A 26,825-nucleotide genomic window follows, 5' to 3' on the forward strand; every position below is an offset into this window, starting at 1 on the left:
CTGAAGATACTGGTATCATACTCTGTCATTTTTATCAACCTTTTTTTTTTTTTTTTTTGCTTCCTAGTACTCTCACCACTATTGTGCAGGCCTTCAGCATTACAAATGATTAATCTTTCAAGCTTTTCTTGTGTAAGGACTTACGGGATTGTGTTGTAATTAAATGAATTTTGTTCCCTCTTTTTTCTAAATATTTTTTATGATGTGTATAGCCAAGGGAAGTCCCAGAAGTTTTCCTCTTTCTGGAACCTAAAGTAGTTCAGCATCCTTTTTCAAACAAGTTCCTGCAGTCCCCTTTTTTTCTTCATTAGGACTATCTTGTCTCCAAACCCCCCTCTTTTTCCTTCCTTTCTGTCTTTGTTTTTCTCTTTCTCTCTCTTAGAGACACAGATGTCAACATCAATGTGCTGCATCTATGAATGCTGTTAAGAAAGTGCAAGGAGAAGCTGGTGATCAGAATAGGAGAAGTGCATTAGATGATCATAGAAGCAATAATGGATGAGATTCCAGATACCGGAATGTTGTTTGAATAAAGATGGATAGGTTGCGTGGGTTTGAAAGGGAAGATTGTACTTGGAGGTGATTGATCTTATAGGGTTCCTTTAGTTTCCTAAAGGTTCACATAAGCACCCAATGTTTATGATAGAATATTGGTAACATAATACAAAGGTGGGACTTAAGTTTTGTATTCTATTTCACATTCTTTTGGTGTGTGATTCATAACATGCTGCACCACTTAATGAGCTTTTGGTAGTGAAGCACTAAAATGGTAACTTTTGGGTGCTTATCTGAACAAAACTTGGAACCTTCTGAAGTTCCCTTACTAATTAGGATCTTCTAGTTTTAGTCGAGTTGTCATCTTCATTTCAGGAATGAGCCTGAAAATACTCTGTTGATGATTTTCAGGTCTGAATTGCAATTCAAGTTAATTCTTTTTATGCTCTCTTTTAGCAAATGCTCATCAAGAGGTGCAGCATATTATAAATTAAACATGCTGAAGTAACAGACAAACCTATTTAGGATTTTTAAAATTTTATGGACAAAAGATGAACCTCCCAAATTATCATAATTTAATATGCCTTGTGACTGTATTTCCCATCCTTTTTTTTAAATTTTAGTTTTATGGGCTGAACTGATAACATTTGTTAGAAACTTTCATGAGTTTTGAAAACAAGAACAGCACAGCAATTTGATCTTTGCTCATATCACTGAGTTTTCATTGTGCTGCATTGTGACAGTTTATGATGATTATGATATAGGATGCTTAGATGTTACATAATTTGAAATGCCTATATGTAACTCTGCATGATGCAACAGAAAGAGGCTCCATCATTTATAATACTTAGGCAAAATGAAGGTAATTTGATTTGCTGTGTTTTTTTCTCTAGATGGGTTCAGCTTTGTTTAATTTACTGCAAATACAAGCATCCGAATTCCAAACTGAAGTCATGGAACCCTAAGATACACCGTTACAGGTTGTCATCTATCTTGTCTTGATCTTGTGAAAGGCCTCAGCTTCAGTTTATGTTTCCTGGATTTTAAAAATTTTTTCCTTGTTTACTTTACCAATTAGTAGTTACTAAATCCAGACATTTGGAGACTGACTTTGAAATAGTTTATTAATTTTCAGATTATTCTTCTTTCTCTTAGTTTCATTGAATTAGTCAAACAAATATAATGTTGGCAAAATATACATTAGCTTCATCCTTTTCCGAGGAAGAAAAGACTACCCTAAAACGGTCACCTGTTGGTGGGTGGGTGTGGGTGGGTGTGTGTGCTTGTGTGTGTGTGTGAAAAAAAACCAGCATATTTTCTATTAGTTATTTTGGGCCTGACTTTTTCAGGGCAGTTTCTCGTATGTTTTTAAGGCTGGCTTATTGAAAACTATTGGTTAGAGGTGTTACAGATAATGGTAGTAGTAAGGAAATAGCTCCAGGCAATAATTAAAGTAGTAGCAGGTACAGGGTTCATGGGGTTGAGCTGGAGAAGAGAAAGCTTTATGAACCTTAGTCAGAACTTCTTTGTTTAACTTTCCAAGGTCAGTTGAAAATAAAGAAGACATAGCCATAGGAACACCTGGTCTAATTCCATTTAATTTAATACATATATGGATTTTTTTACTTCTTTTTAGGTGTCTCATTTGTTTTCAAATTACTGTTAATGTTATTTTTCATTTCATGTACAGGGTGATGGAGAGTATACTTCAGAGTCTATGTTTTCTTTTAAATGCAGTACAACGGGGAAAAATAAACAATATCTTAAATTTGGCTATATTTAAAAGATATTACAAAAACCTTTTATTTATTGTGTTTAAGATAAATTACACCTACAAATTGATACATTGTGTTATTTTTGTGGATCTTTAGTGCTTTGAATAGTTTCTCTTTGAGGAAATAGTCTGGTGGTTTTAGGATATTGTATATCTGTCTCAAACAGCACTCCTTTCTGATTTAAGTAGAGGTTTCTGCTCACACATTAATGGTATGATAAAGCCCATAGTAATTTTACACCACTATCATTTTGTCTTTAGGGATTTACTGAGGTAAATTCCTGCTGAAATTACGGTCTGAAAAAGGATTATCAGAATACGTCAGTAATAATATCTAGTATTGATGTACTGCTTCTCAAAGCAATTTAGGATTAAATGTTTTTCTCATTTTGTGAAGTAGGGAGGTGAGTTGACCTGCTTGTAATCTTCTGACAAACAGATGAATGACTAAAATAATTTTGGCTTGCTGTATTCATTAATTCACACTGTTGAATTAAAATGTCAGGCTGGTATTAGATCAGTGAATTAGGAAAGTCTAATGCAGCAGAGAAGTCTGAATATACAGAAAGAATCCTATTGAAAGGAAGTTGTCAAGTGCTTTCATTTGTAGAGACAAAGACATTAATTATTACTTACATGATATATAGAAGGTATACTTGTGTAGGCATATCAGAAGTGGGATTCTGCACATAAACTCTGGAGCAAAAACCAGGATTCTGGATTCAAATAATTGTGAAACATAGACCTTTTAAAACTCCAGACTGCTATCCAGACCTAATTTTTTGCCTTTGTCCATATCGGAATGTTTGAAATCTTTGTTTCATAATGCAATAGAATGTTTTGCTTTTCAGGACATTGGAGCAAACTCCATGAAGTCAGAACAGCTGTTAACTTAGACATTTGAACTTGGTCAGATCTAAAATAAATAGAAGGTCACAAGTAGAATTATCACAGTCTGACTCTTTTTTATTTCACAATATAAACCACACGTGAAGAATGAGTGAGTAAATTACACTAATTTTATTCAACAAAATGAGGAAGTAAATTAAAGGTTAAAGTAAATAAGGCAGGATTATTACAGGAGGACCTCCTACTGTGAAAATAATTCATTTTATGTTTTCATTTTGGAATCTGTACTGTATCGAAGTTTGGATTCATGGTTGATTTAGATGTGAAATTGATTTAGTGTTGAATTTTAGCACCTTAGTTGGTTGCTGTCAAATGTGTAATCTAGCTAAATTTTTGAAGAAGCTATGTGATGTGTCTTCTGTTACTTCTCTGTTTTATTTTAATTAGTATATTTATTTACATGTATCTTAATTTGAAGATTTTTCAGCTGAGTGAGAAAATATTTTGTTCAGAGTTTTAAGTAATAAAACTTAAAACTCTGTTTTAAGAAATACACTGCTTGCATTTCTTTATTGAAAAAAAACTAATTTGAAAAGTTCTGCATTGGCTACAGGTAGACTTTTAGAAGTGGCAGTATATCTCCCAAAACAGGCTTAATAATTTTAAGTTTTCATAGAGCCAGACACTAAATAGGATGAATTAACTTAGGCCTAATTTTCAAAAATTTGATGGAAAGTCCAGGATTCACCAGTTTTCAGTCCGTATAATTTCAAACCATTCCTATAGTCTATTTTTTTAATGGACTATAGAAAAGGTACCTTGCTTCTGCCAATCATGAAACTGAATACACTCTGCTAACATCCCTGCAAGCTGATTTTAAACTTCGTAAATAATTCTGCATTTTTCAAGAAAAAAAATCTACTGTTGAACTGTTGCTGCAGCTGCTAGAGAGTAATGTATAGATAAATAAATTTTTATAAGAAGTACAATGCAAGAAATAAGAATCTCGGGGTAAAACATAACAGTTCTTCCTGTTGATGTGTATAGAACACATCATATAGGGTGTATAGGTGCCAGATGCTTATTCATTACCTCAGAGAAACAATGAACCTGGAGGGGAGTGGACAATAACTTTCATTCATTCATACTGTCTTTTCCTTTTTCTTTTTCTTTCAAGTTTCACCATAGAACCTATACAAGGATTTTTTATAGAATATTATTTCAAGCAGCTGTTAAATAAAATGAAACAGTAAGGTTTATCATAAGATCATTTTAAAGATCTTGTTATATTCCAAATTTTAAAAAATATTTTAAAATATAGAATATATTTAAAATATAGAATATTTTAAGGAAGTTGTGAACTGTTACACAAATCCCAAAGTAATACAGCAAAGATTATTGTGTAAATAATTTACTGTAAAAGCAAACATCTCCTCATTCTTTTGTGTGTACACAGCTGAATCCAAGGGCAGCTGAAGCAACTGTGAAGATTTCCAGTGTTCACCCAATTTTGGATCTTGCCCACATTATGAATTTCAACCCTTTGCTAGTTTTAACAATTTCTCTCCAATATCAGCAGAACTGGCTTAATTTAAATTTGGCAAAACCAAACGAGAAAATATGGTAGGAACAAAAAGATGATTTGAAAATCTCAGTATAACACTGACAACGTAAGGAAATAGGATAGGATAAATAACTTATGAAAGAGCACCTGCAAATCTAGAAAGCCTAAAAGAAATATTTTAGTACATAGGTTGGTTAGTTCTAACTACAAATGCACTGCTTTAACAAGTGTTGCAGAAGAGGAATATGGCTAGTATGAGCGCAAAAACTTTCTTTTTACATAAAGAAAAGAAAAATAATTGTTGCTGTTTCATATCTCAAGATTATTGATATCCTTTATGGCAGGTAATTTTGAGGCAGGTAGCAGCCTTAATGGAGACACTACAGCTTATCCGAAGACCACTTCTATAACAAAACTAAAATACACTAAGCCCAGTCTTAGCACAAGTCAAGAAAAAAATCAATTATACATTATTACTTGCATGGCAGGTATGAAAAACATATTATTGTCTAGTCTTGATGCTTCCAGAATGGGTTTTTTGGGCAGAATATTCTTAGGCAAATATAGTGACTTAAAAATTGCTACCATCACAGCCATCTTTAGATTTCTCTCTGCAGACCACTTAAGACCATTGTCTTAAATCTCTCTATTCAAAACAAATTTGTGTATACATGTGTGTATGAGGACTGGAAGAAACTTTAGGCTTTTATTCTGATCAACTTGCTTCTGCCTTCTTTCCTAGGAAGTGTGTAGAGAGCTTTGGTGCCTCAGCAAAAGTAACCGCTGTGTTACTAACAGTATTCCAGCAGCAGAAGGTACTCTTTGCCAAACAGGGAGCATTGAAAAGGGGGTGAGTACAAAAAATTTTATTGTTTGAAGAAGCAATTTATTGTTCAAAGACTACAAGAAGAAAGAACTAGAAAAATCAAAGTATTTCACAGCAATTATAACAGTTCAAACAAAAACATAGTTTATCATAATAAGTGTACATCGTAATGGAAAGTGTCCTACAGAATTTTTTCAGCATTATTTTATATATGTAATTTAATAACATATTTATCCTCTCTATGAAACTCTAGAGCCTGGATCAAAAAATAACCCCAAAACATGTTCTATTTCTTCTGCCTGTTTTTTGAGTAATTTTTTTGTAAGAAGTCTTTTAGTTTGATCTTTATTTTATTTTATACCGCTCTTCCATTAAGGATTGTTACAGCTTTAGGCCTGCCATGAACTTTGAAAATGTGCAACATAAATCTAGAGCCTGAACTATGTCATTTTGTTAGAAGGGAAAAGAATTTTATTTTTTCAGATATATGCCAAATCATACAAGCATATAGAAAAAAGGATGACTCCATAAAAGAGTTTTATGAAAGCCTGTATTTCCCAGTGACGTTTCTATTTTGACTTTGAATTATTTTTTCATTATTCAGTTATGCTTGCATAACTGTTTGGCTTTATGGACTTTGATGTACAGTTAGGTAAACTCTTCTATGTAACAGAAAAGTACAGAAAGTCACTGTACTTTGTTGCAATAGATACATTTAGCACTACAATATCTGTCTGAATATGAAAATTTTGATTTTAAAACAATCTCTGTATATCAGTAGTTTCAGACAAGATTGTTAGAAGATTGTTTCTCAGTTACAAGGCAAAATCTATGCAGATCTTGAAAAGGAGAGAAAAAATATTTTAATTGATTTTAAAGATATGTACTAGGGAGGAAAAATGCATTCTACATACCTTTTTTCAAGATAATCTATTTTATGGAGGTTTGTACAAAGTGAAGAGAGCTTGTTGCATTAAACCATTTCCAGTATCTGTCTGAGAGTGGCTGCATCTGTTCATGAGATTCAGTGATCCAGACTGGATTTTTCTCTGAACATCTATTCTCACTCTGACTTTTACTATACTAGCTGAGCTGGTTTCAACAAAGATAACAGTGCATTTTGACTTGCAATCTGATGTTTAAACAACAAGAATGAAAGCTTTTGGGCAGCTGTCACAGTTTATTAATGCGTGTTGACGGCTTCATTCAGGGCATATAACCTGGTGTTGTTCTGATGGCTATTACATGGTGGGTTTGGAAATATTGGTAAGCCATGTTAAATAAATTTATTGAACTGGTCATTTTAAAAAAATAGAGGGAATAGAGTTAGCCAATAAAAATAGAGAGATGTTCACATAGTACCAAAAATGTTACCTTATATTAGAGTAATAGAAAATGTTAGAAGCCCTGCTCTTAAACCAACAGTCTAGATTTATTTTGGAACCATCCTCCTTCTCGATGACAAAGAATAATTTACCTCAATTTATGTTTTTTGAACCATGAGACTACAAGTTGAGATCCTTTTAGACACTGTTGATCTATTCCCTTGTCAAGAAGTTTTAATCAGTTTGCTCTCTGCCAAACATCTTTTTCCAGTCACCAGTATTTTGTTCCATTGTTAGATTTTAGAGGGAAATGAGAGAATCCATGCCATTTTACAAAGATAAGCCTGTTAACCAAAGATGCCTGTTAACAGTGGAGAATTGTGTCTATGAACTGTATCCACAAGGCTTCCTGTAAATTAATAGTTCCTGGTAGCAATAAACCAGAAATCATGAGCTCTTTCCAAATACGTAATTTCCTTTCCCAAAGAGTAATGTGACATAAATAGGTTACTGCTCTGTAAAACCTCCTCCTTCTTCTTCTCCTTCTTCTTCTCCTTCTTCTTCTCCTTCTTCTTCTCCTTCTTCTTCTCCTTCTTCTTCTCCTCCTTCTTCTTCTTCTTCCCCGTTGGGTTGAAATTTTCCATGGTAGATATCTTCTTACCCCCGAAGGAGTCATTCAGCTGTTTTCTGCATACACATATCAGCTGGGTACAAAAAAGTACACTTTTCCTAATTTGCAATAAGAATTTTAAAAAAGCATGAAGTTTCTCTCTGGTCTTCCCAGAGATGTGGTTGTGAAGCTAAATTAACGGATAGATTTTTAAAAAATTCATTCATGAAGAAATTGTGTGCATAAAACAATAAAACAAAACTGATAGGGACACTTGTGTTTAATTTAATAAAAAAAGTGACTCTTTTCTGTAGATCATAGATTACATCCATTCTAGGGACGGAAAAGAGGGGCAAACATGCAAAAGATGAAAACACAGTGCTGAAAGGATAGTTTACCTAGCTACATTGTGGGATGATTTGATTTGTCATTGGACATTAACATAAAATAAATGTAAGTTATAATTGAACATTACGCATTCTTGTAAAATAATTGTAGAATTGATGATTGAAAATTAGTAGTTAAAATTTACACTAATATTTTTCTTCCTCACACAAAATAGAAAATCAATTTTTCTTTATATTAGAGTACTTGCTGTTTGGTTTTTCTAAAATCATATTTTTATAATGTTAATTCTGTAAAGCAGCTAATACTTGTAAAAGTAATCTCAAATGTGCCACCATATCATATTTTATTTTCATTAGTTACTTCTTTAGGAAAAATTTCAGAGTCCTTTTATTCACAGAGGACTTGCATATTTTATGCATATTTAAATCCATCACTGTTATCTCTCTGCTGAAATAATGGAAAATTATTCTTTCAATGTTAGAGAAGAATTAATATTTCAGATCTAAACCTTCTGTGAAGAACAGTTCTTTTAAAACAGCTGTCACCTCCTCTTCTTTCTTCATATGGTGATTACTCAATAGTCCAAACCTCATTATAGCAGATGAAGGTGCTGTCATTCTTGGAGGAAACACATTTCTGCAGTCCCATTAGAAGTAATGAAGACTTTTGTCATTTTTAATTACTATGACAGAGATTCTATGCATCACTGGTTTCTAGTGAAAGATAAATTTTTACTAGAAAATTAAGAAGAGACACAGAGGTGGGAATTAAATCCTCAGATTTAAGTTCAGTAGAAGAGAAAACTCAGTATTTAAAGAGATTTTACAGGGCAGCATGGGAATGTGGAAGACAATGTTTGCATGACAGGGATTTTATACTACTTTGGAAAAATAAAGTAGGTAAATGGCACCTGTCTATTGTCTCTATAATTCTAATAGTATGGAATTAGAATGGTTTACCTATTCGGTTTTATATCTGTGATATTCTTATAAGTTTAAATCTGCATTTCTTAGCTTGGATCTTGACATGTTTGTAATGTATGTAGTGTAATTTAAATTAAATTAGTTGCTTACATTTTTAATCTTAGAAGTATTTTCATTTTTAGCTTTTGACTTTAGTGTTAAAAATCTGTTCATGTACTTTTGTGGCATCTCTAATATATTGTATAAAGGAGATTTTGATATTTAGTAATAAAATTTCTATCAATTTATCACTGTAAAGAGAAGAAAAGCATATGATTTTAGGCAGTCCTCTAGCTTACTTTATACTCCATCCTTATTGTGTCATGAGAGGCATTGCAAAACACTGTGATGATGAGGGGTTGGCACAGAAGGTGTCTGTCTTTTTTTGGAAAGGATCTATACTACAGAAATTCGAGGGAGTTTAAAAACAGTACTTGCTCAGCTTTTGGAAGGGAAATGTGCAGATTCAGGTCATGATAGACTCTGTCACCTAAGCCTGCAGTAGCAGGAAAGGGTATCTCATTCAGCTGCTTCAAATTCTCAGTGATATGGTATACACCAGAATGTGATCAAAATATGGGCTCCGGGATTATTTCTGAATGGTTTAGAAAAGGTCTCTGATGAACTAAATTATAAACTTGTTTTAATAGTTAATAATTTGGGTGAATTATCTGTCATTTTGTATTTCTGATTTAAGTAACAATATTGCAAAGTTTAAATGTTTGCTTGAATGAAATGCACGTGTCCATTCTGCCCCAAACAAGTGGGAAGTCACTATTATAAAATGATTTTCTGTACCATGTCTCATGCTTTGGCACTATTTTTATTATGTCTGTAGTGTTAGTGAATGAAATACTGTGAAAAATTCTTCCTTCATTGTAATGTCCTCCAGATTTTCTTTTATAAAAATAAATCCTTTCTTAAAAATATTATTAGGGGAATTTTTCATCTTCTGTAATGAAGCCTCTGTGTGAGTCTTCAGTAGAGCGTCTTTTACCAAACTGGGCTTGGAAATGAATCTTAGTGTTTAAAAGAATGTAAGCAACTTGTATTTCCTTAATTGTGAAACATTAAGGAGGCTGATGAAATAAAAAATACTTATGGTGTGTGTTAGGGACCTATAATTCAGGACTGAGTGGAGACATTTAACAAATCACACACACCCTTACCAATGTCTAAACATGGCTAGAAAAAGTAAAATACTAGTCTTGTTATCTATACAGGGAATGCTAATGCCTATAATTGGTCATTGTCTGACCCTTATATTTTTCTGTCCTGATAATTCTGTCAGCCTCCAAGCTAATTTTGTGTTTCTTTTGTGAAATCTTTCAGTGGTGTTATCAGGGAGAGTGCGTACCTTTTGGCACTTGGCCCCAGAGCATAGATGGGGGTTGGGGTCCATGGTCAATATGGGGAGAGTGCAGCAGGACCTGCGGGGGAGGAGTCTCCTCATCTATAAGACACTGTGACAGTCCAGCGTAAGTAGCTAAAGTAAGCCGGAGCCAACAAAAAGACACATTTGGAAATTATTCAAAACTGTGGTGTCACTTGTTATCTGTAAAAATGTTTTGCTATTTTGCCAACATTTGTCTTCAAATAGCAGAGAGAAATGCTTAAAGAGGAGTTCACTAGACATGCTTCTAACATTTTTAGTGTATCTTATGTACTGTAAAGATAGCTGGATTTATATTTAGCAGTAACCACAATGATTTTCTTTATGTGACTTGTTCATCAAAATATATATATATTATGCCTTAGAGAGGTTTCTTTCTCAGGGCATATTTTCTTTAATGCTTGTCTCAGATATAAAATAACAATTGCCAGTTACTTACTAAAAAATAAACCCCAAATCCAACACAGTTGGATCCAAGGTTTTCAATATAACTGCTTACATACAAACCATAGGTAATAATATTATATTGCATACAATATATTTATGTGCTGCCTTGTCCAACACTTCAGATGTGACTTCCTACTGACTCTTAAAACAATTCAGCATCTTTTTTCCCTGCCACTACTCTCTATTGGTGTGTTTGCCCTGTCTGAAGAGTGGCCAGCTTCTCCACTACAGCTTGATCTGTTTTTTATACATATATATATATTTTTTAATCTGTTATATATATATATATATATATATATATATATATATATATATATATATATGTACTTGTCTTACAAGTACAAGTAATCTGTCTGTTTTCCAATGTCCTGAGCACTGTTCCAGAGTTCTGTCAGGTAAGTGTTCTTCTCTCTGTCACTATCTCTTCTCAAATGAGGAATGCTTATTTCTATTGCTGTTCTTTGCTGAATGAATCGCTGCTCTTTTCTGTTTCGGCTTTACCTGTTCTGATTACCTCACCAGAGCTCTAGACCTTTGCAGGATAGTTCTATTTCTCCATGTTCTCTTCTTGTCATTTTTCATAATCACTATCTCCGTGGTCACTACTGGTTTTTAAGACCACTTTTTCTGAAAGTCATTTGTGTTTCTTTCATGAAAAATCATTCTGTGTCTTTTGTCACTCCGTTTCTTGTCTTCTGTCCTCTATTCACGTAGGTTATTTGTTTCTAATATCCATGTTTTCCAAGCCAGGCTGTCCATTAGCTTTCTACTGCACTCTGCAAGACAGATACCGTGATGCCATATCACTGCTACTTAAGGTGGTCTGTTTGTCCCCTGTTTTAGCAATAACTACCTAATCTGGCCAATATCACTACTTACTCAATATAAATACAGAAATTACAAATATAGAAATACAAAAGCAGAAATTATCTGTGTGCATCAATAACACAGTCAGACTGTGTTAGTGAGAGAATAAGAAATTAATAATTTTTTTTCAAAGCAGTATTTAAAAATCCTAGTGAAATGTTTGTTTGGAGCATGAATATATCCTAAGATTTTTTTCCAACTTCTGTCACCATGTATTGGGTTGGTATGATGAAAATTATTACATTTTAAATGTTTAACAGGCAAATACTTTCGGGAGAGGGTATGTCTGCATTAGAGAAAAAAAACCTGTTGATTAAGGATAAATATTGTAATATGAAAAATAGCATTGATTTAAATTTTTAGTTAATTTTTAATTGTGAATATTTAAATTTTTTGTTATGAAAGCGTCACAAAGTATTTTTTTTTCTTTCTGCTTTCAAGTTGCAAGCTGAAGAGCTGATGTCTGATTAATCTTCCATATAAGTCTAAGTTAGTTCAATATTTAACCTCTATGGAAAATAGATAGTGTTCTTGAGCAGTTTGGGAATTTAACAGATAATTACCTGCACTAATAGAAATCTGTTTACTCTGGAGTTTCCTCAGATTTAATATTGATTAATTCAAATCAGAGTAAAATTTCTGAACAGAATATACAGTCTTTGCTTGTCCCAAGTACAAAACCAGTCTTTGCTGGTTTTCAAGTAAGGTGAGATGATTGAAAAAAAAAAGTATCATATAGGTTGCTTACACATTTCTCATTTAAATTTTATAAACCAAGCAAATAATTAAAATTAACAGGTTTGTTTTTTTTTTTTATTATGTTCAAAATGCAATTAAACTGTACTGTTTGGAACTTATGCAAACTCCATTAATATTATGAGTGATGATTTTTCAAGTACCAAGTAATATTTTGTGTCTGCTCCAATGCAAGTCAAAGATACAATTCTTATCAAAATCTCATCTTAAAACTTGAATGTATTTTTATTTTTATTTATGTTATGTATACCTCTTGGACTTGTATTAATATTAAGAATGCATTAGTATATCTCATGCAGTTGTGTTTGTTCTAGGCCATATCCTAACATATAAACATGTTTTTCCAGGCCGTCAGGTGGAGGCAAATATTGTCTTGGAGAAAGGAAGCGTTATCGCTCCTGTAATACTGATGTAAGTAATTTTTACTTTACTGTGATCAACTTGACTGGTTTATGACTTACCAGCAATGGGCGCATTTTTTCTGCAGTTCAGAAAGTGTATGGATTCTGTGCTTAATTGGCAAACAGTTCCGTAAGGCACATCTATATTCCAGGCACCCTGTGTGTTCTGGTAAATGTTAGGATCCTATCTTGATGTAGTGTCTAGCTAGTGCCTTTGCATTAAGGCCTGGAGCGAGTTCAGCTTGAGCTTCCACAGTAAATGTGAACAAGGATCATTCCACATAGAGCAAAAATCTGTCCTGCCCACTGCCTTATCTTCCAGCAGTGGCCCATAACAGGTTTTTGGGAATAAATTATACACTTTTGACAAAGGATGGATGACAAAGGCAAAGGATGACTTTTCTATTGGTTTACCGTGTAAGTTTCCAAAAGCTGTGTTGCTAAAGATAGCTGGAACTCATGTTGTATCTGTACCACATCAACTGCCACAAGTTAAAGTATCCTCCATGAATCTACTTTTAAGCCCTCTTACACTTTTTATACCTTTGTAACATTCAGTGCTAATGTGTTACACTATCCTCTTACACCCTTTATGCAAATATATTCAAAACCTGCTGTTTTGCCACCAGGTATTTGCTAGTTACTGTATTACCAGAATGATCCTGCAGTTCCATTTTACAGCTGAGCTGGACAGGACAGGAATCCTGAAGGGGTGGGACACAGTATAAATGTATAAGGTTAAATTATGAACCTAAATTGTATAAAATTAGGTCCTCCGGGGGTTCCCTGGGTTCCCAGCCAGTCCGGGGAGTGATCCTCGGCTGACCGGTCCGCAGGGAGGGGTAGATGTAACCCGGAAAGCTCCACCAAATAAAGACGAGACGTCTCCCGAGCAGCAGGATCCGAGAAGTTTATTGCCAGGAGCAGCAACCTCCCGAAGGAAGAGCTGACTTCGGGAGCACAGCACTCGGGCGGGACCGAGAATATAAGGGCAGAGGGATAGGAGTGGCTAGGGCACAAACCAACCAATGGGTAAAGGGTAGAGGGGAGGAGACGGGATGGGGTGACATGTAATGAACCAATCGGGATACAGGAGAGGAGTGGCATTCTAACATGGTCCAATGGGATTAACAGAAGAGAAGAACTTTCTAGAACTGGGGAGTGTGTTAAGCTTTGACAGACAGCCTCAACTGGGGAGGGAAACAGCATGTGATTGACAACTTTTGGCTATATTGAAGTTGCCTCCCAAGGGAGGGCGGGGACCCCTCCCACAACTCCCCCTTTTTGGTTTATTAAAAAAAAACATTTCCCATTGTCCTAGTTAACAATTTCTTAAAGATGGTTAACGCAACAGAAATTAAGAAAATTATGATTAAAACCCAAACTAAACCTTTAACAATTGGAATGGCCCACCCAGGAACACCCCATTGAGAAAAGATCTTGTTCACAGCGTCCACAGCCCCAGTTTCAGTCTTTAAGTCCTTTACCAACGCCTGGATCCGCTGGATGCTGGCTTGGATGGATGTGCTCTTCGATGACAAATTGAAGCAGCACATCCCCTCAAAGTCCTCGCAACTGTGGCCATGGGCGAGCAGCAGAAAGTCGATGGCACACCTCCCATGGCCATGCAGAGTTGTTCCTGCCCGATGGACTTTGCCAGCGTGACCCAGACGTTCTCTTTGGGCTGTGGTACGATCCAGCTTCCTGCCAGGTGAAACCACACGATGATGAAAAGTGCTGCTGCAGGAAGCTGGTCACTGCAGGGTGTTCTGGCTGCTGCGACTGCCATTCTGGGTGGACCAAAGTCTAATAAATAGACATATAACGGAAATAAGAATAGTGACCCCTTTGAATCCCCATCCTCCCCCGTGTAAATCGAAATAGTAACAAAACAGGAAAACAAAATCAGGTCAGGTATGAGGGAAGAAGGGGTGAGGAAAGTGGTAGGACGGAAAAGGGTGAGGGATGGTAGGGGATGGGGTCAGAGGGTAAACAGTCCAAGCGGGTGGGAAATGCCGGTTAATTATTAAAGTCCTGACGGCGATACTGGCTGGTCTAGTCTTCTTCCTTTTCCTTCGACTCCACGCGACGGCGGTTTCTGATGGAGCTGGCGTCTCGGGGGAGTGTTCCGGGGGTTGGCTTTCTGTAGAGATGTCTTCCCGGTATGGTTTGATGAATTTTCCGGGGATCCACCTGGGGCCCTGTTCTGTTGAAACACATCCATACCCTCTCCCCCACGTTATTAGAGGGTATGGACCTTTGATAACTTTAGACTCAGGGTCTTTTATGAGCAGAGGAGGCCTCTCCTTCAACTGCGCCCTGGTGTTATTATGGAAATGGCGCAGGATTGGGGGGTTTGGCTCACGGTCTGAACAGTTCATGAAATTGAGAACATACAGGGCCTTGCACAACCTCTCTACAGGGCTCGTGGTGATGGCCGAATCGTTTTGTTGTTCTAATAATTTTTTAATTTCCTGGTGTTTCCGTTCCACGATTGACTGCCCTGTAGGGTTGTGTGGAATTCCAGTAACATGGTCAATGCCCCATAGTTGCACAAATTCCATGAACTGTTTGGACACAAACCCTGGTCCGTTATCAGTCTTTATAGTTTTTGGGACACCCAGAGTGGAGAAAGCCATATATAGGTGTTTTATAATGTCTTTGGTTTTTTCCCCCGTATGTGTGGAGGCGAACACTGCCCCCGAGAATGTGTCCACCGACACGTGGAGATATTTGAGCCGCCCAAAGGAAGGAAAATGAGTAATGTCTGTCTGCCAGATGTCCAATGCTCCCAGTCCCCGGGGGTTAACCCCCGTCGCTACTGATGGTAATGCGTGGGACTGGCAGTTGGGGCAGGTGGCTAAGATGGCTCGCGCCTGCTCCTTAGAGATCTTAAATTGGCGGCATAGAGCTGGAGCATTCTGATGGTAAAAGGCGTGGCTCATCTTAGCCTGCATATGAACATCTGGCAGGGTGGGTGCCAAAGCTGCTGAGTTTGCGGTGTTCACTAACATAGCCAGAGTGTCCGCTCTCCGGTTGCCCTCGGTGATGTCTCCTGGCAGGTCTGTGTGTGACCTAACATGCAAAATATGATAAGGTTGCTCTCGGTGGGAGATCAGCCAAATTAGTTCTGAGAGCAAGCTATAGAGCGTTTTGTTTTGAATTTCTTTGAGCAGGGCATGTTCGGCCCGCTCTGCTATCCCGGCTACATATGCCGAATCAGTGACCAAATTGAAAGGTTGTTGGAATTTTCTGAAGGCTCTCACAACCGCTGCAAGTTCAGCGATTTGGGGGGATCCCTGAACTATTTGGACGTCAGATTCCCACTTCTGACTGTCCGGGTCCTTCCAAGTGATCACTGATTTGTGGGATCTTCCTGACCCATCAGTGAACACTGTGAGAGCATTTTTTAATGGTATTTTGCTTTTAAAAATTTTTGGGGCCAGATATAAAGTGTCTTTAAATAATTTGTGCTTGGGGTAGTGTATCCGAATTTGACCAGGATAGCTGTCTACTGAAATCTGCAAATTTTCATTTGTTTGTAAGAGGAAATCCAATTGGTCCAAATTTAATGGTAAATAGATGCATGCTGGGTCACACCCTGCGAGGGTCCGGAGGCGCTGGCGGGCCTTAATGATTAGTTTAGCCATGATTTCAGGAAATGTTGTTACTGTTTTGGCGGGTTGGTGGGGGAGGAACAGCCACTCGATGATAAGGAGTGGGTCTCTCTGGCTGTCGTCCCACTGGAATAGCAGGGCATGTAAGTTGGGAGACTTACCCAGGATGGCACACTGGATTGGGAGGGACCGCGCGACCCGATGTGCCTGGCGGGACTTGATAGCAGCTGCGACTCTCTCCAAGGCCTCACGGGCATCCGGTGTGAGATGTCGTGGGGATGCCAGGTCACCGTCGCCTTTCAGCAGGTGGAAAAGTGGCGACAGCTCCTCTGTGGTGAGTCCCAGGAGAGGTCGGATCCAGGTGATGGTACCGCAAAGCTGCTGCAAATCCCGCAGGGTCCGTGGGTCGTCCTTGATGACAAGAGACTGGGGCGCGACGGTCCTTCCCGTAATCAGGAAGCCCAGGTATTTCCAGGGGGACGACAGCTGGATCTTGTCTTCCGCAATTTGAAAGCCCGCAGCTTTGATGGCTTTAACTGTCCTGTCTAAGGCTGCTTGTAGATATGTTGAGTTAGCAGCACAAATCAAAATATCATCCATATAGTGAAGGATGATGGCCTCTGGGAAAAGGCGACGAACTGGGGAAAGGACCTGTGCCACAAAGGTTTGGCAGAGCACCGGAGAATTCTTCATTCCCTGGGGCAGAGTGGTCCATTGATACCGTTTGTACGGCCCACCTCGGTTGACAGACGGAACCGAAAACGCGAACCTGGGAGCATCTCCGGGGTATAACGGGATGTTGAAGAAACAATCCTTGATATCAAGGATTGCGAGCTGCCAATCCCGGGGCAGCATAGAGGGAGAGGGAAGGCCCGGTTGCAAAGGTCCCATATCTTCAATAACATCATTAACCCTGCGTAGGTCTTGGAGCAGGCGCCACCTGTCTTTGCCGGGTTTTTTAATAACAAAGACAGGTGTGTTCCAAGGGCTGGTGGAGGGTATTAAATGCCCTAGGCGCACCTGCTCCTCTACTAGTTCGTTGAGCGCATTAAGTTTTTCGATTGGCAAGGGCCACTGGTCCACCCACACCGGTGTATCAGTTTTCCAATTAAGCGGTGGGGAGGTGCGCTCCGCAGTGGCCCAGACTAAAAATCCCACGCAGGGCTAGGCTCAACTGGGGAGGGAAACAGCATGTGATTGACAACTTTTGGCTATATTGAAGTTGCCTCCCAAGGGAGGGCGGGGACCCCTCCCACACTAAATTACAAATGCAAGTAACTTAAAATTCAAACCAGGAAAAAATACACATTGTAAGGAATTTCACTAATAAGTTTCTAAGTCAAATTACAGGTCAGTAGCACTGCAAATATAAAAAGACTCTCCTACTATTTTAGCTTTAAATTTGTATTAATTTTCATCTTAAATCAAGGAAGTATGTAACACTGAGAGAATGCTAAAGATATTATTTCACCTCTTAATCTTTTGATATATTCAGGAAATTATAATAGTTTGTATACTAATTAATTATTGTAATTTCTGTCCCTGCAAATTTCTCTGTGGAGGTTATTCTCATTCCTAGGCAGTATTAAAAATTTCCTAATTAAAAATTACTTTCTTACTATTGATCACAGCTGCCCTGTTCACACAGGCAAGAAGTGGCCGCAGTGTAGTAAGAAAAACTGAAGTTTAGATGCTGTCCAGTAGGAGCTGTAAAACTTTTCCAGTTGTCTAACCTCCAAAATCCAGTGCACCATTCTGGATCCTTGACTGTGTTATTTTTTTCTGTAGATGTGTATCTTTCCATTTGTCTGTCTTGGTATAATTTTAATTTTAATGCATCTGGTTTATCAGATGATATTCAGCAATTAATTTACCTTTCTCTTTACTTTCACTCAGGTGGTCTTTTTGTAATTGGAGTATTTCATAAGCAAGAAATATTTTTGTAGTTGTAGTTCACAATTGAAAACATCGAGTTACATCAGGTGTCTTTCTAATTCTTACAGCTGATAGGAAATCTGCTTTCAAATTAGGCAACCACATGACTGCTTACTGAAATCTATCAGTATTTAGTAAATTTCACATATGCTTTATTGAACTATTACAACATCTTTCATGATGCTGTCTACTACTAAGCTAAATGACTTACCAAAATGTAGGCATGTTTCATTATTCTTTTAATTTAACCAAGAATTGAACTGGTTAAGTTAAAGAATTAATTAAAACTTTAAAAAATAAAAAGTTTTATCAAGTTTTAGTTGATACAACTTATACAAAAATACTGATTTGTATTATTATTTGTCTTTCTTTTAAACCTGTATCAGTCAAGTGTCTCCAACTGTTCTGTTTATTTGGGATTGATATGAGGCAAATTGTAATCTAGATTATTCTATTAATCCTTTTCAAATAATGATCTTTTTACATTAGCACTGCTTCAGTTTATACACAGTCTAAGATTTCTTAAAACACACGGCACACAGTAGCCCTCTTCCTTTAACTCTGACGACTCTTGCGAAGTATTTGTCCAGGCATTATTATTTCAAATGTTGTATTTGTCTCCAATCTGCCACAGTAACTAGTATATAAAAATGTTTACATAATATATAATCCCATTCCTTCACAATTATACAATTTTTAATGCTTTTCTATTATTAAGAATGATGCCATATCTACCTAGACACACCACAGAAATGTTGCTATGATTTGGTTTATTTTTATTATATTAAATTTCTACTTGTCACTTTTCAGACAGTTTTATTCTTAGTTGTTTTTTCTTCCCTAGTCTTTATTTATTTGTTACAGAGAGGACTTTACGGAGTCTGAGGAGGGAGAAACATACAGGTCTCTGAGGAGACCATTCAGGCTATTCTCTGGCACAAACACAAAATAATTCTCAATAAACCATTCTTAACTGATGGTTAGGCACCTGACCTCTTTTGAAATACTTCTAGCCCAGGAAATAACATTAGGATTTTTCAATATCCTTACAGTCAGTACAATTTTCATAAAATAGAATGTATGTTTTTCAATCCTTTAAGGTCCCTACTTATCCCCTATCCCCAGTAAGAACATAACTGGTATTATTCCCTAGATTGGAACCTTTCCTGTGTGTGCAGATTGCTATCATGTCTGTTCTTAGTTTTCTTTACACCAGACCATTTCTGTGTTGGTAACCATTGGGATGCCAGTAGCACACACCTTGAAGTATGGTACACAAACCACTGCACTAGTTGAGGCTTGTCAGAGATAACTCTAATTTCAAACTTAGTTTGTCACCTTAATGATGGGATTCTGTTCATTCATTTTAGTATTTTGTTAATTTTTCTTATGGTAATGACAATGTTCATTTAGTCCAAGTTGATTCATTGTGCCCAAAACTGTTTCTTTAAAGCGTTTTTTAGGAGGTCACTCTTCAGCTGTGTTTTCACAGCCAATTGTTCATACCTGAGTGTAGTCATTTGCATCCATTCAAACCACTGCAACAATCTATTGATTTATTTTAAAATTACAGCACTCTATTCTGAAATACTTGTTTCCTACCTAGTCACATATTTCAATCAGTAGTTTCGACAAGGTATTGGAGAGAGAACTTTTCATTTCATTGCCTAGGTCTGATAAACAACCGATTGCAAACTCAAGTCAGGCAGATTGGAAATGCCATTCTTAAAGTTTGTGATCCATTTTTTTAGCATGTTTTATGGTATGGTCTTCCAGTGTGTGAACAACTTTTCTTTCAGAAAGTCTAAATTTACAGTCTTAATGGTTTTGAGAATTCTAGTCCATTTCTTTCATAGTAATATTTAGGATTCTATGTCACTAAGAATCAGAGACACTAGTAGGTTTTGTTTCAAGATTGTGTTAGTCCTTAGTGCTTAATAGATAGTCTTTGATAGTTTTACTGGAATGGTATGTTGATTAATGTAAGTGAGCATGGAAGAGCATGGAAATCTGATGTTGTTTTTATTAATAATGTGCTCTTTGTACATTTTTTTCTGTTGAGTTTCTTTTGCAGTGTCAGCATTTATTGCCCATCTGTAACTTTCAGCCTTGCCTTAAGTGCCTACCATTCAGAACCCAAAAACCCCCTCATTTTGACTTCAATTTTCTTGCAGGCATGAGCTAGTTCTCTTGTCTTTTTTTTTTTTTTTTTACCATTTTAATCCTTTGGAAACAGTGCACACACTTCTACTAGACTTATTTCTCATCAAGCACGTCCAAAGCCATATATGACTTCTTAATTCAAAAGGCATCTGCTAATGGAAACATTGAGATCAGCAGAAAATAACATTAGCTAGTAAGTTCTGGAAACATAAGGGTGGTAGAAAGAACACGCTCATCAGAAAATTGTTTTCTACCACCAACCACATAATCTCTAACAAAAAATATGTATTTTTTCCGACCAAAGTGCTTTTAAATTTAAAAGAAGTACAAAATTCTAGTAGTATTGCAAGAAACATTATTTCTCAGTTATAGTAACTAATTGATTTAAAATATTTATAAGGATGTGAATCTTAATTTGACATACATCTAAAATTGTAAAAGTGTCATTTTTTATATATATGGTGAAAAACATGGTTTGCTTCTGGAAATGTTTTATGTATATATGTGTGCATACCTACTTTAAAAAGATTATTGGTTTTCAGTCCTTTCTCTTGAAAAAGTAGGTTTCTTTTGGGGAGGGGGTGTTCCTTTCATTCACAGATATTGTTTGTTTCTTTCATAATTTTGATGTTTTCAAGCAATTTTTTTTTCTGAAATGATTTAATGTAAGAAACCACATATTGTAATAGTACCTGAGTTTGAACTGTCTTTCTTCTGTTTGGTTCTGATCTTCTCTGAGGGGTTTTATAGAACTTTGTTAATACGAAACAACAAGTTTTGAAATCTGCCTGACCCCAAACTCCAGACCCCAAACTCCTGACCCCAAAAGATGAACAGGTGTGGTGTTAGTGTAGGTTTGGTAATTTGTTAACACTTTTTAAACTCAAAACATCTTCTTCTCAGGACTTTCTTCAGGCATGATTTTAAGTTCTCATGTGCTTGCTGGATTGCTACCTCATGATATGCAGTCTCATAAAAGAGCATTTGGAGACACAAGCAATCTTCAGCTTGAGAAGAGTTATCCATGTATTATAATTGCATGAAAAAAAGTGAAATATCTTACCCAATAAAGAAAAGCGGTTATTGCATGTTTACATTAGGGAAAGAACATGTACTCAAAGAGATAGTGCCAAAGAGATGACATTCTGTAAATGCATTTTGTGGTTTACCATGTAGTAATCTTTTTGCATTTCAATGCCTAGGATTTTCCCTTTGGTTGGAAGAGACCTCAAGGACTCTCTGGTCTAACATTTCTCTGCAAAAACATGGTCTGGACAAGATGGCCTAGCACCCTGTCCAGCCAAATCTTAAAAGCATCCACTGGTTGTGAAATTACCACTGTTCTGAGGAAATTATTCCAATGGCCAGTTCTCATTGAGAAAAGTTTCTCTTCTGTGTTCAATCAGAATCTGCCCAGGAATTACTTGTACAAATTCCATCTCCTCTATGTGACTCCTTGTAAAAGAGAGAATCTCCATCTTCTCTGTAGCCACCCTTCAAACACTGTAACATGGGGATAAGGCCTCCCCCAAGCCTTTCTTTCTCAAGGAACAAACCCAGTTCCCTCAGCCATTCCTCACGTGCCAGGCTGCCCAGCCCTGTGATTGCCTTTGTGGCCTTCCTCTGGACCTCTGCAGCCTGTCCACATCTTGTTGTGCACCAGGGGCCAAAACTGGACACGGCATTGCAGGTGTGGCCTGACAAGCACTGTGTGGGGTGGGATAAGGACATCATCTCTGCTGGTGAAGTCCTTGTTGGGGCCACCCAGGATCTGCTCCTTTTCTGTGCTGCAGGAGCTCACTGGGCACTCAGATGGAGCTGAGTCCACCAGGAGCGCCAGGCCCCTTCCCACAGAGCTGTTCCCAAGCGGGGTAGATCCCTGCCTGTGCTGCACTCCTGGACTAAGGTTTTGCTTTTCCAGGTGCAAAACCCTACACTTGTCCTCGCTGAACTTCACAATGTTCTCATCAGCCCACTATTCCAGCTTATCCAGGTCTTTCTGCAGGGTGGCTCTCCCTTCACAAGCATCCGCTTCCTCGACCAGTATCTTATTATTGGAAAACTGCACCAGGATACACTTGATCCCATCTTCTAGATCACTCAGAAGAATAAACAGTGCTGGGCCCAGTATCAGTCCCTGGGAACAGCCCTTGTGCCAGGCTGTCAGTTTGAAGAGAAGTGATTGACCACTGCCCTGGGTCAGCCAGGTCCCTACCCACCCTATGGACCCCCTGTCTAGGCCATAACCCAACAGCTTCTGCAGAAGGAGGCTGTGGGAAGCAACACTGACAGCCTTGGAGAAATCCAGGCAAGCAATGTCCACCACTCACCCAACAGCAACTAGGAAGGTTACTGAGTCATAGAAGGCAACCAGCTTTGTCAAGCACAGTTTTGAATGCATTTCTTGAGATTGTAGCCTTTAGTTTTACCTCCTGTCAGATATTGGTGAGATACTAAAAAGAGATAGGAAAATTAGGCAGCAAGACTACATCTCAAAGACCAGGTAGTGAGAATATTTTCTGAGTATAAAAAAGAAAATCTTGATCTTTCTTTACTCATCTTCATATTTTATTGTTTTATCCTAGTATAAGATAAAGGCTTTATTTAGATGAAGGGTTTCATTATTTAACTTGTAAGGAGAATTCAGTGCAATAAAAATACCAGTTGTGTAGATTAGGAGCTGAGCAAATGGGACTGAAGGAGTGTGAAGTGACCAGTACCAAAGAGATTCAGGCTCTAGCTTTGAGGCATGTCAAGACTGATCATTCCACTGCTTAGAGGATGTGATGCAAAGGGGCAAAGTTAGTTTGGGTTACTATTAAAAACACCCTGAAATTAAATTATTTTAAAAAATTATGTAGTTATTTTGAATGCTTCTTGTTATCATCTGAAGGATTCTTGATTAAAAGTAATTGCACTACTCTTAATTGCATTACTTACCAGCTAGTGCACTGTTTTAAAAATGTATTTTTAATTAGAAGGGGGTAATAGAGTAAAAAAAAAAAAAAAAAAAAAAAAATTAGAGCTCCTGAATCATATGGCAATGGGCTGGCTATCATGTGTTCTTGATTAATGTATAATGAGAATAATAATTTTTATGTTTATACTTACATTGTGTGAAAAATTTTTAGCGTCCATGTTAATAGGGTCCCTTTCACGTGAATGCATTTCAGATTCCTGGGAAGAGTTAACTGGCTTAGGTATACAGGAAGACAAGTGAAATGCCATAAAATTTACTATTTTCCTGCTCATAAAGTAGTAATGTTTATTAACACCTCTGATGTCTATCAAAAAAAATCCTTTTGTCCTTCACTCGAAACAGCATTTTAATCTGTGTTTTAAATACTTTCTGTTGAAAGTATTTAAAGTATTTAAGTACCTGCAATTTCAGCAGGTACTTAAACATTGACAACAATGTTTAATGAGGTGAGGGTATATTCAAGATTACTTTGTATCTGCTGATGAAAAATGTTATAAATAGCAAAGAATTCTATTTCTCCTGTAATTCTTTCCAAGATTAATTTTACTTAAATCTACCCTCATTCCAAGTAAAAAAGTTACTTCATGGTTTTGTAATTGTTAATGCAAAGCAATCAAAATTTAAATGAAAATTTTTATTTCTTGATGCATTGAGGCTGGTAATAAGAGCCAGACATGCTATCTATTCTCTTTCTTAGCCTTAAAAAAAAATGCTTTTGTCAAGGCTACAAGTAAGCAGGAGTGATATAGTTCTGTGGAAAATGTTTTTTTTTCTTGATGTCTTAATAATGTGTCTCAGTACAGCTCGTTTGTACAGTATAATTGAACCTACAGCTCCAACCAAATTCTTTTTCCAGCTGTTTTTAATGTGTTTATAAGAAGGTAGCTGATGGATTGATTATGACGCATAGTTTGACAGGATTCTGATTTTCCAGTTTCATGGAATCTGTTATGTAACACTTACCTTTCTTTAAATTACTTCAGCTATTTCATGTCAGCCTAAGATTGCAAATGGACACTTCAACTGTAAAGTAATAAAGCAAATTTCAGAGTCAGAGCCACAAGACAAAACCTTCTAATCACTTGCATGATTGTGTTGCAGTATAAGCTTCTAAACATTTTCATGTTTATATTTGAAATAAATTAAGTATTTTGTGTTATTTTTTTAGCCATGTCCTTCAGGGGCTCGTGATTTTAGAGAGAAGCAATGTGCGGATTTTGACAATATGCCTTTCCGGGGAAAGTATTATAACTGGAAACCCTACACTGGAGGTAATGGTTAGCATTGCAAAACCATTATCATATGTGAAGATTTCTAAATTATATTAATGTTGTATAGAGGGTAATGTTTGTAAATATAATGTTTTGACAAAAATAGCATGAGCTAAGATTTTTAAGCTTGTACTTTTGTCAGTTGCTGCAAGTGTTACTGAAGAGCAAAATTTCTTTATTCTAGTAGATTTTGTTTTGGTCTGAAAGTGAGTCAACATCATTGTAGAGACTCCACTTTAAAAATATGGAGCCATTCTCCACCTGCCCCTGTACTAGAATTAGATATTCCATAAGTGATCTGCAAGTACCTCTTATTCTAGAGTGATGAGTTTAGTGTTAAGTAATCTCAAAATAAGTTTGCCTTTACTAAAGTCAGGAACGTATTAGGAAAATGAGAAAGAAGTAAAAGCACTATAGGAGTCTCTAAAGACTACTTCAATAATGACAGTGTTTATAATATCATAATTTAATAATTTTTTCCTGTTTTAAAGCTGGAGGGTATAATTTGTGGGTTTTATACTTTATTGACTTAAATAAAATGATTTACCAATGATTTTTAGCTTAACAGCTTAAATGGTTTTACAAACAGGTTTTTAGATTAAAAGCCTGAAAAAGGTCTTCATGATCATCTGGTGTGAGCTGTAGTGCAATTCAATAGGACTGAATTCTCAATTTAAATTTTTGGATCTTGGTTTTGATATACTTCTAGGAATACATTCTGTTGCTATTTTTTTTCTTTTCAATTAGTGAAGTGGTATCCTTGTTGTTTTTAATTGTTAAATAGCCATTAGGATTGTACTAGCATAACAGCATCGTTATGGACCCAGACAACCTTTTCATATCTTACCGTGTGAAATAACATACAACTTCTTTTTGCAAAAGAGAAGAGTCAAGTAGAGAAATCATTAAGGGGTAGTTAAATAAAATGTATATCTTGTATACGTCAGGTATGAGATAAGATTGTAAATTGCAGATCTGTTTATGTATAATATTTTTAACTAAACCTTAAATTTGTAAGTTCTGTTAATTTTTTCCCCTTTCATTTGATTTTGTTGTCCAGGTGGGGTTAAACCATGTGCATTAAACTGCTTGGCTGAAGGGTATAATTTTTACACTGAACGTGCTCCTGCAGTAATAGATGGGACTCAGTGCAATGCTGATTCACTGGATATCTGTATCAATGGAGAATGCAAGGTTACATATGTTTTATGAAGTACTTATGGATTTCTTTGTTGTGTCTTCTGTTACCTATATTTAGTTAAGGGACTTGTATATTACGTGAAAGGGAGAGTTGACAGGTCAAGTTGTTAATAAAAGTGTAAGATTGAGACAGAAAGTTAAAAAAGGTATTGCATAAAATAGACAAATAATTTGAATTTCAGTAACTTCTCAGAGACATTACTAGAATCTGCCATTTTATCTTTTTTCTTGCTTTATGGTTTCTGTTGAAGAGTTGATGGAAATGGCAACAGGAGATGAACAGGCTCCTTGCAGTCTTCCATGGCCTATTCTATTATTTCAGTTGTAACATCACTCTGTCTGAAAAACACTAAATGTGAACATATTAATCTGTTTAACTAGTTCATCCTGTTGCAAAAAAATCATGCTGTTAACGTAATTGAAACAGAAAGTCATTACTATTGCTCTGTGATTCTAGGAAAAAATGTATAATGATGTATTTGCCATTTACTAAAAATCTGATTATCATGTAAGAGTTCTATAGAACTGCATTAGAAGAATTTCAATAGGATTGGGGTTTTGTGCCATATTTTTTGGTTATTAACATTCCAGTTCTTCCTCAGTTTAGCAAAGCATTTAATTATGTAATTAGGTCTAGATATTTGAAAAGTACTGGTGACTCCAAAAATTATTTGATTTCAACAAAACAACTGACATAACTAAAGCTTAACTTAATGCTGAAGTGCTTTGCTAAATAGAGGGCTGAAGATGAATGTTTACTGAATGACACAGTGAGATCAAAAGTTTTGCCATGTTTTAGTAAACCAGTGAAAAGAATCTCAAGTTGAGAATGAAGAGTGAAGAAAGTTTGGTGTCTGTCATCTTAGTGAATCAGTAAGTCGAAATGTAAAGAGTTAAAATAATAATATTTTGTCAGTTATTGAAGGTATTTTAACTTTTCTTATAATGTGTGTATTAGCTGTTTACAAGATGGCAAATAATAGTGCTAGACAGAAAACAAAGACAGCTAGACAATTAAGTAGCTACCTTCTTCTTTATATGA

The 26,825-nt window shown here is 36.4% G+C and overlaps 1 protein-coding gene across 2 annotated transcripts in view; it reads left to right on the forward strand.

Annotated features, from left to right (window-relative positions):
* Positions 1–26,825, forward strand: part of ADAMTS6 (ADAM metallopeptidase with thrombospondin type 1 motif 6) — a 137,014-nt gene that overhangs the window by 82,782 nt on the left and 27,407 nt on the right. For both annotated transcript variants that reach the window (XM_053931626.1, XM_053931627.1), the window contains exons 11-15: positions 5,425–5,532; positions 10,086–10,231; positions 12,564–12,627; positions 24,481–24,583; positions 25,644–25,777. In XM_053931626.1, coding sequence (XP_053787601.1) covers positions 5,425–5,532; positions 10,086–10,231; positions 12,564–12,627; positions 24,481–24,583; positions 25,644–25,777 — 555 coding nt within the window. The remainder of the gene's footprint in view (positions 1–5,424; positions 5,533–10,085; positions 10,232–12,563; positions 12,628–24,480; positions 24,584–25,643; positions 25,778–26,825) is intronic.

The sequence above is a fragment of the Vidua chalybeata genome, chromosome Z (assembly GCF_026979565.1).
Source record: "Vidua chalybeata isolate OUT-0048 chromosome Z, bVidCha1 merged haplotype, whole genome shotgun sequence".
Taxonomy (NCBI): Eukaryota; Metazoa; Chordata; class Aves; order Passeriformes; family Viduidae; genus Vidua; species Vidua chalybeata.